Here is a 16,910-nt window from a genome sequence, read left to right as displayed (position 1 = left end):
CTAGGGATACACTGCTACTCTTCCTCTACGCACAACCAGAAATACTTCATTTATATCATGGAATGTATTGTGGCATATGCAGCCATATGTGCCCCAACCCTGGAAGGGCTCAAGGTCAGGTTGGATGGGCCTTGGGCAGCCTGATCTGGTGGGTGGCAGCCCTGCCCACTGCACAGGGTTGGGACTGGGTGGGCCTTAAGGCCCCTTCCAACCTAAACTCTTCTATGATTCTCTGACATTGTACCCAATACAGTAATCATTCCTACTTCCTCCCACTACAGACAGCAAATCTCAATTACCTGGATAGTTAACATTCCAGCTTAAGTACTAGATCTTCCTCATGCAGATGCTGCCTTCAGTCTCCTTAGAGTGTACAAGCTTGCATCCATTCCACAAATAATGTAATAGACAAATATAGAACTTTAATGTAGGGTAAAGGAAAATAAGCTGACATTTCACAACTAGAAATCTTATTTAAGTATCTCAAGAAGGCATGATGCAATCTGTCTCATGGTAGCATTACGGGGCATTTGTTGTATTTTGCTTGTTTAAATACCATTGACAGAATGCTGTGTTAGCAGAACAAAAAGCACTCATGAAGTTCACCTCTCCTCTGTACTTCCTAGGAACAGGGCAAGTTCTGAACTTGAATTTGGAGAACTAGGGGAGGAAGGGGGAGCTGGAGCATGGGAGCCTCACACAAATTGAAGCACAACGTAATGGTAACATCTGAGCATTACACTTCAAGTTGAGAAAAGCACGTAGCGTATAACATGACAGGGATGTGAAAGAACGCACAGGGATCACATCTGCATTTGCAGGACTCTAAGGACCTCACAGAAACGAGGTAGAAATTTAGAAAACCCCAACACCCTCATTAGTGAGCGCGTGTTGATTCACCGATTCAGAAAGCAGTGTTTAAAAAAACCCCAAAATCGCACGCTGCACAAGACTCCAATGTCAGTCCTCAAATCAAATATATACATTTTTAATATTTGAAATATTTACATGGTGGAACCTTTACACGATCCCATTTGTTAAGAACAGTGTTTTCAAGTCTCCTCTCCAGATACAAAGAACTAGTAACTCAAGGTCACAGTTATGTCTTCTGAACAGGTCAACCTGTATCCTTCAGTTAAATACAATATAGAGATATCGGAACACCTTTACTTAATTTGTTTGCTATTAAGAATTTCATTTAAAAATTAAAAGTGTTTTTGAGACAGTTTGCTCCCTGGAACACAGTCCTGCAATCAAAACAGTTCATAGCACATTATTGATTTGTCTTCTTACCTGGGTATGAGATAAAAAAAAAATGCAGTTTACAGTACATCTCATCATTTATATCACATCAGCCTATTTATAAAAATCCATACAAACAAGGCAGTAAAATACAACCCTCTTTTTGTGGACAACAGACTGCTTACAGTAGAAAACAAAAGTCGGGGCTAGTTTTAACAGTGTGGATAAAAACAAGACTTCAGTTTTGTTTGAAAACTTACAGGGTTTGGTTTTTGTCAGCTGCTACACTCAGTTACAACTCTGAAGCTTCCCAAGCACGTGTGTTTTCTTTTCTCATTACACTCTAAAAAAAGTTCTTAATAATAAATATCATAAAGTTAAAAAAAAAAATCAATTACTTTGGAGATAAGGGACTACAGAGAAGTGACAAAAATGAAATCAAGGAGAAGATATACAAGGCTTTTAAAAAAATTAACAGCGCTCATTGAGGTCCTGTGCTTGTTTTAACTGAGCAAATTAAAAGCTTCCTGCAATTTGCACTTCCTAGGAAAAAACAGAGCATCTGCAGAAAAATCAGCTTCCAGCTTTATTGGTAGCTAAATGGACAATGATACACCAACACCAGGAATGGCGCATGTCAGAACCAGAAGTCTGAGCAAACTCCCTTTCCAGAATTAGTAAGGAGACCAGAAAACACACAAAACTGTTCTGTGGAAGCAGCTCTAACCACTTAAATTAAATTTTAACCTGTAACTGAGAATAGTTCCATATTAAGTGCAAATATTTTGCAAAAGAGGGTTTTTTTGTTTTGTTTTGTTTTTTGTTTTTAATATTTACAAGAATCAAAGTAACATAAGATTACCAGAGAGCGTGTACAGTAGCTGCAGCTTATAAAACATACCGGTAATTGTACCTGGTGAATTATAAAGAGAACCAATGCAGGATTTCAGATGGCTAACTGAGAAGGGTAGAAGGGGCCTCTAAGCAGAGGACAAAAAAAAATAATTCACATTTTCTACATTAAAAAAAAACGAAACATGTCTCAAGTCTCTGAGAACAGAGAAGATTTGAAGTCCTTGGATGATGGGGGGGAAAAATAAAGCAAAAATTGAAATGGAACCCTAGAAGCAAGGAGAGTGCTTTATTTCACTAGACCAATCTTCTTGGCTTCTGTCTCGTATATCAACAACCTCCACATTTTGACTATGAAAACTTCAGCTTCTTCATCTAGTACCTGTAGGAAACACACATTTTATACATTATTTTTTAGGTTAGGGATTCTAGTAATGATGATTAATTCTAGTAGACATATCACAATCTGCAGCCAGATGAAAGATCACTTAACACCCAATTCCAATGCAGTGGAGGTGATAAAATCGATGCTAACGCTCTGAGTGAAGCGCTGGATAAACTTTCAGGGATTTTGTCCATCCTGCACTTCCCACCTGATTTGACCTTACACACTAATACTCACTAATTAGGAACAGACTCACCATAGAACAAATCAGAAAATGTAGTTACAAAAGAGTAAAGAGAAGTTAACACTTCTGGTACAGTTCTGTTATTGTCAAGTCTTACCTCTACTGCTAGGGACAGAATCTTTCTTCTAAATTTCCAAATACAAAGAGTTTCCCAGCAGAGATCACTATTTTCCACCATAACTAGAATGTCACATCTGTGCTAGCATAAACTGTTTAATCAAAACAGCTTTCATGTCTACCTACAGTATAAAAATTCTGTGAACACCAAATAGTTCTGTTACTGACTCCTACTAATTCACACAATTGACTACTAGCTTCTGTGCAATGCAGAATTTACATCAGTTACACAATTTCTGCTTACCATGGCAACGTCATCCAGTATGCTCTGTGGTGAACTGTGAGCCATAACCTGAAAGAAATAAACGTTTTTGGTCTGAAAACTCGAAGTAAACCATATGAATGGCTTTGGGGGGGGGGGGAAAGAATTGCTACTTCCTAAGAATTTTTAATACTTTGCACAGACAAAAATGTTTCCAATTCATTAGTTTCTTGCATTAACCGGAGCAAAATTTAAAATTTCATTAGATTTAATTACAGCAAGTGCAAGTTTATGGCTTGTTACTGAGGAACAAGTTCTAGCAAGCTCCAAAGATTCAACACAATCTATATTTGCTGGCTATTTGGCACCTTTGGTAAACTCCTCTTCCTTCAACAATGAATTCCTACTGGAAGAATGAAGCAAAATTTGCTCCATCATTCTAGTGCAGTTTTCATTCTTGAAAAGATTTTAATTTTCTAGAATTATAAAGCTATCCTTCAAAATTATAAAAAGATATTCTTTACATTTCTTTTAAATATAACTTAGCATGACAAATATTTTCTGTTTTTCACTATTAATCACTCATGCCATAAAACAATCACTCAATTTGCTTTATGCAGTAGCCCTTCAGATTGTTAAGAGTTGGAAGGGACCACAAAGGCCACCTAATCCAACCCTCCTGCAATCAACAGGGACATGCACAGCTAGATAAGGCCATGCAGGGCCTTATCTTGCCTCATTTTTAAAGTCTCCAGGGATGGGGTATTAACCACATCACTGGGCAACCTGTTCCGCTGCCTTACCACACTCACTGTAGAAGATATTTTTTCTCACATCTAACCTAAATCTAATCTACACTTGTCCTGTCAATCCACAGATCCTGCTAGAGCCCAACCCCTTCATTCCTGTAGCAACCCTTCAGACACTGGAAAGGCCACTATCAGGTCATCTCATAAGCTCTCTCTTCCCCAGGTTGAAGAGCTCCAGTTCTCTCAGCCTGTCCTTGCACGAGATGTGTTTCACTCCACAGATAGTTTTTGTGGTCCTTCTCTGGGTGCACTCCAACAGGTCCACATCTCTCCTGTATGAGGATTCCACACAGTACTCCAGGAGAGGCCTCACCAGTGCAGAGTAAAGGGGCAGGATCACCTCCCTTGACCTGCTGGCTAAACTTCTTCTGATAAAGCCCAGGATATGGTTGGCTTTCTGAGCTGTGAGAGCACACTGCTGGCTCATGTCCAGCTTCACACCCACCAGTACCCCCAGGTCTTCTTCAGCAGGGCTGCACTCAATCCTTTCATCCCCCCCAGCTTGTACTAGTAATGGGGGCTGCCTTGACCCAAGGAGCAAGATTTTGGATTTGGTTCTGTCAAATCTCATGAGGTTTGTCTGGGCCCAACTGCTCAAAAGCCTGTCCAGGTCCCTCTGAATGGCATCCTGTCCCTCTGGTGTGTCAACTATACCACACAGCTTGGTGTCATCAAACATGTTGAGGATGCACTCAACTCCAATGTCAATGTCACTGATTAAGTTATTAAAGAGTATTGTTCCCAGCATCAAACCCTGTGGGACACCACTCATCATCAGTCTCCATCCAGACATTGAAACGCTGACCAACACTCTCCGGACTCAATCCTGCATCCAGTAAAACATAAGCTGAGGGAAGTCTTTAAGAATATACTGTGAAAGCAGAATCTAATTTGATGAAATAATCTAAGCGGAGTTTAGGTCAAACAAGTAACACATGAATGAAAGGAATGGGAGAATGTCTTCTAGTGCTCAGTCTAATACCTTGGTATTTGTCTACAATCAAAGAAATAACAGTAACTAAGAAGCTTTCTTAAGAAGTTAATTTAAAACTCATATGATGCCAGCCTATCATCTTCCCCTGAATCCATATACATCCTACTCTGTAAACTTAAAAATGTTCATGGCAAATTAAATGTTTATCTGAAATCAAATGGTAAAATTATCAAGTACAACAGCTGCTTTTGTAAACTGCTCACTTCAGATGGCTTCACGGAGTAGAGCGCTAAACATGAATGTCTAGTATGTACAAACTGAACTTAATCATTCAAGGAGGTAACTTGTAAAAACAGTGTACATACAAACCTGAAGTACATCGATCATCTCTGCCCACCAATATTATAAATTACAGAGAAGGTAAGAACAGACTGCCTTCAAACAACAGATACTCCTACTATTCCTGCAGCTTTAATAGGCAATAAAATCCAGACTTTGAAAAAGACCTAGAAGATACTAACCTTAGAACAAACAAAGTCAACTAGCGTAGCTTCTTCTTCACCAATATATTCTATTATTTTCTTGTTGATCCACGGTCTGATCCGACGTTCCATTAGTGTCTGAAAGAAAAATCACCATTATTCCCATAAACTTTAATCACCCTGAAAAATTACTGTCAGAAAGCTGCTGTTTTGGGTATTCTGGCTACCTCAGTGAAACATGAAAGCTCCAAAAGTAAATTTCTCCTATTTTATTGGCTCACAGTGTCAGAGGCGATGTTGGTGGTACAGCAGTAGAGGTTGAACCTTCCCACCAGTATACTGTTCTACAGCGTTGACGTGCAATAGATTACATCAGAGGGGAAGTCTGGCAAAATGGCATAGGATGTGAAAGTACATGCAGTGCAAAGATACGGAACTGAATCCCTCCAGGAGAAAAAATCTATACCCAATAATACTTGCTGAACATTCTTGTAGACCGTGTCAGCTAATATAGATTTTTATTATTATTTTCCTAAACAAGAACAGCATGCAGGCTGTTGTTCATCACCAGTGTAAAATGCAAATCCAGTGGTGATGACTACGTTGAAGAACAGTGTATTGTAGCTGAGAATTTGTTATATCAAATAGTGTTCTAATGCTCTTTGTTCTGCTGTTTCTACAGAAATAAATAGGAGGCATTACTTTCAGAGCAACCTACAAATAATTAGGTATCAACTGAGAGCACTCAGTGATTTGGGCATCAGTATTTCTGACAGCTATTTAGAAACTTTTTTTTTTTTTTAAACAAGGCTTTCCATTTACAATATTACTAGAAAACTCAAGAGAGTTATCAATTCAGGAGACCAAACAAAAGTAAGCAGTCACCCTTCAGAATAAGAACTAGACATGGGAAAGAAATACAATACTTAAGTTCAATTCCATTTAATAGTGCTGCTTCAAGCCACCGAGGTACTAGGAATGCTACACCTCTATTCAATTCCAAGGTCTGTTTAGAAAAATCAGGCTTTCAGAGCATGGTTAAGAAATCAACTTACCGAATCCACAATTGACCAGTCAAGAGGATATGCAAAGAGCTCTGGTTTTGCTGTGGGAATCTTCTCAATGAGACTCTTAATATGTTTGCGTTTTTCCTCTGTATTAACACTGCCTTTGATGTTGCTTTTATCTTCATCTCCATAATCCAGGGGGACAAGTTTCCTTTTCCGGGGCACATCATCACTGTCTTCATCATCGAATTTATTGAAAACACTATCCACAGCAAGCTTCTTCCTTTTTACAGCATTGGGCTGATTAGGACTATTACAGGCACCTACAAACCATAGGACAGAATCACATATTCATGAACTGCAATTAAACCTAATTTGCTCTTCACACATTTTTTGATGAATATCAGTTTGTGTTATATAATGCCAAATCTCAAAATTTGCTATTAAAATGTCTGGTTCAAACTGAGCTTCTTCAAGGTTCCAGAAAAACAGGCAGCTCTCCACTCCTACTCTAAAGCCAATTAGCATCCCTTACTGAGAGAGGGAGAAAATAACATGAGTTCAAACCTTGGCAGTGGCAAAACAAAGTGAAAATTAACTATGAATCCAATTGTAGGAAAAACATTAAATTTGTAAGACTAATAGCACACAGTTGCTTTTCACTCATGTTGTAACATTAGTATGAGATCAACCTACAGTCTTAGTATAGTTCAAAATAATAAACAAACAAACTCCCTTGAAAACAAATGTCGTTAGTTCTGCTACTCTCAACAGAAATGTTTTGTTTTTTTCAACACTAGGAAATTGCTAAAGAGCTAAGGAACTCTATCCTCATGCTCCAACTGCAATTGTTACCAATTCATTGTACTACTTTAATGGGGGGAAAAAAGCCCTCATTTCCAGTTTCCTTGTTTTGAAAGGGTCTTGGTGAATAAATATGTTAATTAAGTCTTAGATAATTCTCATATACTTACATTAATGAAAAGCAGCAAAGAGCTTTACAAGAGACACTTAGAAACCTTCAAAGTAAAATAACTGATCTCAGCTTAGAGCATTCTTAAAATATTAATCCTTTAGGATGACTAGACTTCTCAGCTCTACATTTCAGAAGAGAGATCTATGTATTTCATATGCAGAGCATATGGACAACAACACTTGACAGAACACGTCGAAACGTACAATATATAGAAAACTTTGTGGCTGGTCATCTTGCCATATTTTTATTTCATTGCAAACCCATTTCACCATTAACATAAAACTGTAAACTCACCTAGTTTGAGGCTAAGTCCTATTTTGGGCCGATGTTCCTCTGGCTGTTGCTGATCAGGTGAATTTTCATGGGGGATAATAATGCCACAGGGAGATTCATCACCAGGTGTGTTAGGGGTTGCATTTCCACTAGCAGAAGAAACAGACGGGGCAGAACTAATTGGTCGTAATGTTGGTTTAAGGCAGGGCTTTTGCTCAGGCTCTTCCTCTTCTTCCTCTGGTTCTTCTCTTTTTTCTTCTTTTTCTGCTTTTTCCTCCTCTTCTTCCTCAGACTCCGGCTCCTGTTTGATTTGTGGCTGCCTACGGCGCTCAGCCTCCTGCTCCATCTACAATGAAACAATTAGCAAATAAGCTCTCTAAAAACAGCACTGTTAAAAAAAAAATACACATTAGTTAAGAATTAAACATACATCTACTGTCATTTTATTGAGAATTACTGGATAATCTAGTTTTCTAACTCCATCTAGAGAGGCATCTGAAGCAATCTTTCACTTGTAGTCTTACTGCTTGCTTGAATTTATTTATTTTTAAGAAAAAGTGAATAGATAAAGTATTAGTCATTCAATTGTTAGCTTACTAAACACAATATCACTTAAGATGAGCAGAGTATCAAGATTTTTTTCTTTCTGTTGGACTAACATCTACTTACCCTCTGGAGTTCCGCATCTGGATCTGGGTGTCCTTCTGCCAGAAGGCGCTGCCTGATTTCTTCTAATTCTTCCTTCTCTCTCTTCCTATCCCGCTCATCTGCTTCCATCTCTTTCTCTCGATCTCGGAGTCTCTTCTGAAGAGCACTACCCCTACAAAAAGTACAAAACTTGTACTTTAAAAGAACATCCCAATTATAACCTTGTACGACAACACAAGAAGTACCTGATATTGATGTACTGCACTTAATAAACTAGAGCATAAAAGCACATTTTGTCCCCAACTTTTTTTAAACAGAGAAAACAAAATCCCTATGTACAGTTGTAATTATACAAAGGCAAGGTAGATGGTCAGCCAGAGGTTATATAGGAAAGACTCACCAACGTTGAGCCTCACAGTCAAGATACTCGCCAATGTTAAGGCTCGCTGTAGAAACTCCACACAGGAGCGATCTGAGTAATTCTATGATCTCCAGAAAGAGATACTGCCCTAGTGGTGGTCAGCCCTTAAATGGGACCTAGGAGAGGTGGAGTCAAACTCCACATCTTCTGGGAGTACAGCTGAATTACCTTCACCTGTGCTCTTGCAGTTGACTAATCACTTGCCTCAGATGGTTAATCAGAGGTTCAGGCTGTGATTAACAGTTTCTCTTAACACATATAGTATAGAATTTGCCTCCCATTACATTAAACAGAGAATGAGACTGCTGATCTCTCCAGGAAAATAACCAAATTTTACAGAGCTGTACACAACAAGAACCAGTTCTGATATCTTAGTCTGATGCAAGTTTTAGCTAGTCCCAAACTGAAGGATCTTTCTCATCCCTAGTATGCTTGTTCTTGATACAATTTGCAGCTTCCTTGTAGTGAACTATTTAGAAATAAGTTTCATCCTGTCTTCTTGCCTGCTCTAACATTATTTTGTACTTACAATGACCCGTGCTGTGCTTGACTTCAAAGTTAAGCAGCAGGAAGGAATAGCTACTCCCAAGCACTAGCAAACAGCACTTAGGGACTTTGCCTTTTCCCTCTGGCACTTAAACGATGCTGAAATAATTTGGATACTTATATGACTGTTACTTCACCACTTAAATCACCTATATGTGAAACTCCATGAACCTCTGCCAACAAACCCCACAATTTTGTTAAAATGGTTGGTGAATATTTTCTTGCTTGGGATCAACACAAACACACACCTGTAGTATTTTGGATCATCTCTGTCATCATCGTAATCTTCTAAGAATTCTTTTAACCGCTTAGCTTCTTTTGCCTGCAAGACATCAAGGCATAAACAGTATTATTTCTGGTTTAAAATCTAGTAACATTTTTAGCAAGTAAATGCTTAAAAAAAAAGAGGAAAAATATTAAACTATTAAACTGCGGAAACTGCGGAAGCATCCACCTTCTAAAGCTGAGGTTTCAGATGATATTTCCAGGTGTTATACTGGCAACTGGCTTTAGTACATCAGTTGTGAAGTTACCACAAAAATTTATCAGTGCTTAGCTATTACATACATGTAAGAAGAATAGCTCAGGCATGTGAGAAGGCTGGAAGCAAAAATGCTGCTCTAGTTCCATTGGTATAATACAGAAAAGACAGATTTTGAAGAAATCTCATGAAAAATACAGGTTACAGAGAGAGTTGTGCACAATGGTCAAACCGTAGTGCTTTTACAGCTGCCTACTCCTCAGTGTCTTATCTTCACAAGATCAAGGCACTGAATTGCTCAGGACTCTCAATAGTAGTCCTTCTATTTGACATCTTTTTAACTCAAATTTTTGGATATGTGTGTATACAAAATAAAAGCACTGAAGCTGCATGAAGATAGCAGGAGAACGTTTCCTTTCTGAGTGGGACACAAAGAACAAGGGGAAAAAAATTACAGGTAAAGCTAAGCCTTACCATTTCCCTCCTTCTTTCTTCTTCTCTTTCAGCCTCTTTTTCATATTCTCGACTTTTCTTCCTCTCTCTGATTTCCCAGTTTTTAAGACGCTACAACAGAAGGAAAAACATACAATCCAGTCTCAAGCAAATTAAAAGCAGAACTACTTTTAAGATAGTTCATATTATTGTTTAGAAACACATCAGAATTAAGTAAAATTAGTTATAGTTTAAGACTCTGGAACAAAGAATCCAATGTTGTTCTGACTGAAATACTCTTCCCCAATTCATGCTGTCAAAAGATTTAAAGTGTATTTAGAAAAGGGGAGACAGAAGGAATGGCATATTTTGCAGAAAAACAGTTACTAGGACCCAGAAGTAATTTTTATTTTCAAGGAATCTTAGAAATTCCAACCTACCTCTTGATATGCAGCTTCCTTTTCCCGCAGTTTCCTCTCTAACTTTCGGCGTTCATAGGCATCTTCTTCATCTTCCTCTCGGTCTCTCTTTTTATCCTTTTCTCGTTCTCGTTCCCGTTCTCGTTCCCGTTCCCTTTCCCGTTCCCTTTCACGCTCTCGCTCTCTTTCCCGTTCTCTTTCCCTGTCTCTGCTTTTTTCTCTGAAGGAAGCAAGAAGTCCAAATGTAAGTACAGAGCCCTTCTTGTCCATTCAATGAAATGATGTACATTTAAGTGTATAATGATCTACTTACACCATCTTGCAAGTTGTCTTTCTTGTGCAATTATACAGGATGATTAGCCAATACAGCAGTGGACATAAATCAGGACTTTGAGATAAATAGTTCTTGAATATATGTAAGTAGTTGTTTGAGCACTGCAACTATTTAATAGGAATATCTACAGAAGTTAAGCGTAAGCACACAGCAACTCATTTATCAGGTTACATTTGCAGTTCTCTATGAACAAGTGACAGCTAAAAATGCCACAAAAAAAAAAGTATGCTTAATAAACACTTCACATGTTCACAGCTTACAGATATTATAAGCCCCATTTACATGAAAATGTGAAGTGTAACTGCTATTTTCTCCTAAGGGGAAGATGAAAATGGTAGCACCTAGAGACTCACATAATGAGTCATAGTTTAAAACTGGAAAAGGAATTCCCTTGTTTTAAAAAAAAAAAAAATCCATATATGCAAGGAAGATGAAAACTATTTACGGCACAGAATGGTGAAAACATCAGAGAACTTCAAGGACAAACAAAATTACGCATGAAAAAATGATGACTCTTGATCAAGCCTGTTTACTTAAGACACAGTTGGTGGCTTGCTGCATATTACACTCCTTATGTTTCTATGTTATGCAGGAAATCAAGTACTCTTCTGATTAGTATAAATATAATCTTTAATATTTCAATTTCCCTTTTTTCATTCATTCATTCAAAAGGACCATCCTTATTTTGAATGGCAGCTTCTGTGCTGAATTACAGTCTCAGCAAAAAACACTGGAAGTAATGGAAACAGATAGCAACCTCAAGAGTACTACCTTGATCTGCTCCGATCCTTGTTGCGATCTGAACTTCTTTCACGATCTCTGTCCCGATCTCTGTCTCGATCTCGGTCTCTGTCCCGGTCTTTAGTTCGGTCACGATCCCTATCTCGTTCCCGTTCACGCTCCCGTTCCTTTTCCTTCTCTCGTTCACGCTCCCGTTCCCTTTCTCTTTCACGCTCCCTCCTTTCTCGTTCACGCTCCCGTTCCCTTTCTCTTTCTCTGCGTTCTTTTTCAATTTCCTGTCTTTCTTTCTCCTTTTTGCCTTTTTCCTCCTCCAGTTTCTAAAAACCAACAAGAGAACTTACATAGTTAATTTTGTAGTTATACGAACTGGATATTCCCGACGCAACACACAAGGCAGGTAATGGAAATACCAAAACCGCCACTGATTTTAAAATATTAAGGAGGGTTTGGTGGGTATTTTTTGAAACTCATAAGTATGAAATCAAAATGCAGCAATCACAAGACTAGATTTCGTGCAAAAGCATAGATCTACACAGACCAGCAATCTCCAACCTTAGCAGAGCAGGGCTGGCCTCAAATAAGCTGACTAAACTGCACGTATGCAGTGCATTGCCAGTCATGATTCAAGTGGGCCACAGATTCCATTGGTCCTATAAGCCACTTGGGTACAAGCAGAGTGAACTTCTAGCTGACAAAATTTAATCCTGTTCAACAAGGAATATATTTGAGTGGAATGCTTACTGGGACACTGTTTCGCAAGAAGTCTTGGCAGACCGAAACAACCCTATATGAAAAGTTGGGTAAAGAAATTTTTTCCACTTACACATTGTGCATGTGGTTTAACAGTGTAGAGAGAGCTGCAACCTTTCACCTCCCTAAAAAAAAATATCTAACAGTTCATTGGTAAAAATTGGACTCTACAGAATGGAATCCTTAACTTCCACCACTGCAAGATGGAGAGAGTTAAAAAATAAAAAGGTTGGAAATAGCTCTTTTGAAACACAGAAACTAAAGGGTTACCTGCTACAGTTTTACTAAAAATTGTGCAAAATTGCCATTTTTAAAATTTCACTTAGAAACAGTTCCTATGACCAGAATTCCTATAAGACAATAGAAAATACATCAACAGAATGATAGATAAATCCATCCTTGGAAGCAATTGTTATGTGTTAACTTACAGATGCTGTGCTAGGACATGGACCGCCAACACTGGATTAACCTTGCCTACAAGCTATGTTTCTGGGAGGAAGAGCAAGTACACGGTTCACAAATATACCAAATAACAACCAAGTACACCAAATTTCAACCTGACAGATGCCAGAATACTTTTTTTTTTTTGAAAAAATATTGAGCAGAATAAACACGTTTATCCCCTTTGGCTCCACGTTTACCATCACTGAAATGAAATTAAAATCTGGAACAATCAAACAGCATTCTGTTTTTGTTTTTTTTCTTTTCTTTTAAACAAAGCATGTAAGACAACTTTAAAAAGCAATCTTACCTGATAAATGATCTTCTGCCATAGGCACGGGGACCAAAGAACCAACAAAAGATTACAGAAATAAAGCTAATTCACTAGTGATTAATGTATCCAGTGAAACTACTCTGCATCGATAGCACAGTACAGGCAAACCAATATTGGATACATTAAAATCACAAAAGGAAAAAGGGACTAAAAATGGTAGGAAAAAGGTAGAAAACTGGTATGAAAAACAAAACTTGGATTCTACAAGATACATGGGGCTGAAAATCAATTTCTGAAGGACCATACTTTACAGAAGCTTTACAGTACTAAACCTCAGCCTAGTCAGATGATAAACTAAGCTGCCAACTTCTAAAAATCCAACTTACCTCAAATTTCATATACTTTTAAAAATGTTTATATACTGAAGTGGTTGATACTTACAGGTTATCTTAGATGTTCCAATAGAAATTTCTTTTGCAGAACTGCTTTTTTGCCACTCAGACTTAGTGGTGAAAAACATTCTCATGTGTTTGGTTTTGTTTTTTGTTTTTTTTAAACAATGTTTACGCATGTGCAAATGCACAGCCTTATAAATGAAAGCCCATTATTTAGGTCCGCTTCCTTAAAATCCAATTGAAAAAAAATAAATCAGCCTACTTCACAATCTAAATCTGACCTCAACTTCTATCAGCCGAAACAAGAGGATCTGAAAGGGTAATGGGATGGGAACAGTATCTGATATACTGAAGTAATGAACAGAAATGAACAGGTAGAAAAATTATAAATCTTACCTTGAGCTCTCTTCAGACTCGTCCGTGCTGTAAATGGACGCCCCCTGCAATCCTGATACCCTGACAGTCTATGGTTATTGTTTTATAAACTCATACCAAAAACATGCAAAGGTTCACTGTGCTCACTAACCAGCTGCTAAAAATTCAACAGCCCCTTTTAAAGGTATCCAATATATACAGTGACTATTTTCAGTTTGATGTTAAGTAACAAGAACAGCCCCCCTACAATAAAGATTAAAGGCAGAATACGCCCAAAAGCTTCTGGAACAATGAAGCACTTTTTGTTTGCTCTTGTTTTTGTTAAGCATATTACTTGTTTGTATCTTAAGAACAATGGCTTGTTGGGGCTTGGAATTGAACACAGTTCTACTGAAGTTCCACTGTGAATCAGTTTCATGCTGAATTGCTGAGCTTCTCCAGATGATTTCTTCTGGAATTTTTCCCCCTCATTTCCACCTTTAACAACTTTGATCAAGTGAAAAACCAAACACATACATGTCTAACAATGTGTAGTCACTCACATTTGTACAGATTAAGTTGCACAAAAACACAGTACCATCTTTAGTAACTACACAAGTAAAGCTGAGTAGCATGGGCATATTTCACATTGATGTAGCTTCAACATTTTCATTAATGTTGATTACAGGATATTTTGAGACATGAACGTGGGCTCAAAAGGAATGTGCTGCTATCCCCCTAAACCAAGGGCCTTTCCAGTTTCATAGGGGAAAAATAATATCAACTTCAAGCTAAACATTAAAACAAGAACATGACATGCATAGCTGTGCTTTATGATATATAAGTTTCATTTTACTAAGCAGAAACATTCACAGATGCAATAGCATTAATGGAAACTTCCTTAAGTGAGAGCTAAGGTGGGATTTAATGTACACCAACATTTCCAAGCCAGTTACCCCTTTGCATATTTTTCTGAGGGGGCATCCATAAGTATAATAAAAAACAGAAGCTCATACTTACATCCTATTCCATGTTACTTTCCAAGCTGTGAGTTTCATCTTGCATTAGTCACCATATGATCTCTATCATAATGGTGGGGGTCAATGAATAGATTAGCTTTATGGGAATTTACAGTTCTTCCATGCATCTAAAGTTTGGTAAGTCTGGTAACCACTGACCTAGTTTTAATCTTTCCCCCACTTTTAACTTAGAACTATTAAAATAAAAGACTTAAATTTAATTCAATTTTCAACTCTTCGTAAAATCTTGGATTATGTTATAAATCTACCTACAGAAACACACTCAAGTGTATGTCTTACACTTCAGCCCCATTTAGCCTTTAGCTATAAACATCTCGACTTAATGTTTGTGAAGAAACTTAAGCTGCCTTTATTCATGTTAAAGTGAGAAGACTGAAAAATAATCAGTAGCAATCAAAAGCCTTAGCATAAAGATGTCAAGTGCCACTTTAACGTGGTAATTGTCTTTTTTTTGACTGGTCAAGAGTTACATGTATATTAAACCTAACATAAGCATCATTTTAAGTGATACTGCAATGTACTGCTACATTTTATAATAGTGTCTTTTTGGATTTTGAAAAATTCTAATTTGTATTAAGCGCAAAAACAAGAATACTACCTTGTGTGTGTCTCTGAATTTACTGATCTCTCTTGATATCAGGTCTCTTTTGTCTTCCTCCATTTCTATAGCATTTATATCCTCCTAAAAAACAAGGGGGACAGGAGGAGAAGCATTAAGAGCTGTTTGTACAGACATAGGAGAACAAGAGAAAAGCTGAAGGTTAGAATTTTTCAACCAGTCTTGTAAGAGATAAATAAAGTCCTTCTGCAGTACCAAACCTGACAGTCTGATGTTAATGAGTGAAAAAAAAATAAAAATAAAAAAATCAGATGGACAAGAGTCACAAATCTGGCAACTAGCAGTAAACACAGTCATTGTCAAAGCCTACAATGTAAACGAACCTTGGTGATGAGTGGATAAGGTATCAGTGGGGCCACTGGAAATCTGCGGAAAATCTGCGGAAAAATCCACGGAGATTTTTTTTTTTAAAAATAGATTGCATACTACTCTGAAAAACAATGTTTTGTATGTTTGTACTACAAAGCAATATCGTATTGCTGTGATCTCATTTCTTGATTCAACAAAATTACAGAAGAACCTCGCTAATTCTCCCTTCTCTGAACTACTTCAGTAGACAGTGATGTCTCATATTATTAAGACTTCACTGAATCATCACGTATACTACAGGACATTAGTATGCTATGAAAACGTCATGAACAAGACTAAGCTACACTTGCCAATACAATCAGTATATTTGTGGTGCACGAGTTTGATTTACTCGCTAATTCGCAAAATTTGATAAGTTGCACCTACTAACTAGTAGTGCGAATTAGCGAGGTTCCCCCGTGCTCAAAATTGAAAAACAGATTCCACTCACTCTCAGTTCCCCACACACATTTTTCAACTCCCCCATATCAGACATGCCTTCATCCCTTCATCCACAGGAACTAACACCAGACTCAGTTTCTAACATCAGTGGGAGCTTGCTTCGCCCCCATGCCCTCCAGGGCACAAAAGCCCCAAAGCTAGCAAGCTAGCAAGCTTCCCCACCCCCCACACATACATATCTGCATCCATCTTCCCTTTCCCACCAGAACACAATCCTCCTCTCTCTTCTCTTTCATGGCCTAGAGACCAATGAGCTAGGACCATCTCTTTACTCCCACTTCTATCAGCACAGGCCAATGATGGCAACTTCAAGTTTCCTTTCCTTCTTCCCAATATGGGAGGAATGATGGGATGAAATTTCAACCCACAAGAACTACGAGCATATTTTATCCACTTGACTAGCTCAGATTGGTCAAATTTTACATCACAGAAAACTAGCAGAATGTCTTTCTGTCCCAGTGACATACTCAGCACTCATCTCTCAAGACTGATGGCTACTACCTGTCCTTATTCATCACCATATAAATGCACTCACAGGACAATTTACATTTCAACAATGCATCTAACAAAAAACATAGCTGATACCATTAGACAGTGACTCATTTGTTCATTCTCATCCAAGAAAGCATCTTCTCCCAAAGGAAGGGAGAGAAAAGAAAGACAAATTCTCAGCTCAGCACTC

At 38.0% G+C, this 16,910-nt stretch overlaps 1 protein-coding gene across 2 annotated transcripts in view; it reads right to left on the bottom strand.

The window, feature by feature from the left end:
* Positions 1-965: 965 nt before the first annotated feature.
* RBM25 (RNA binding motif protein 25) overlaps positions 966-16,910 on the bottom strand; it is a 30,351-nt gene continuing 14,406 nt past the window's right edge. Inside the window, exons 8-19 of one of the 2 annotated variants that reach the window (XM_072337846.1) lie at positions 15,742-15,795; positions 15,398-15,481; positions 11,576-11,862; positions 10,492-10,690; positions 10,094-10,183; positions 9,387-9,460; positions 8,193-8,343; positions 7,545-7,869; positions 6,323-6,597; positions 5,307-5,405; positions 3,085-3,132; positions 966-2,476 (exon numbers count right to left, since the gene is read on the bottom strand). In XM_072337846.1, the coding sequence (XP_072193947.1) occupies positions 2,384-2,476; positions 3,085-3,132; positions 5,307-5,405; positions 6,323-6,597; positions 7,545-7,869; positions 8,193-8,343; positions 9,387-9,460; positions 10,094-10,183; positions 10,492-10,690; positions 11,576-11,862; positions 15,398-15,481; positions 15,742-15,795 (1,779 nt within the window). In that variant the 3' untranslated portion in view covers positions 966-2,383. The remainder of the gene's footprint in view (positions 2,477-3,084; positions 3,133-5,306; positions 5,406-6,322; positions 6,598-7,544; positions 7,870-8,192; positions 8,344-9,386; positions 9,461-10,093; positions 10,184-10,491; positions 10,691-11,575; positions 11,863-15,397; positions 15,482-15,741; positions 15,796-16,910) is intronic. The other variant, XM_072337847.1, reaches the window with a different exon arrangement.

Source organism: Excalfactoria chinensis, chromosome 5, assembly GCF_039878825.1.
Source record: "Excalfactoria chinensis isolate bCotChi1 chromosome 5, bCotChi1.hap2, whole genome shotgun sequence".
In the NCBI taxonomy this organism is placed as follows: Eukaryota; Metazoa; Chordata; class Aves; order Galliformes; family Phasianidae; genus Excalfactoria; species Excalfactoria chinensis.
This window is presented reverse-complemented; position numbering and strand designations above follow the sequence as displayed.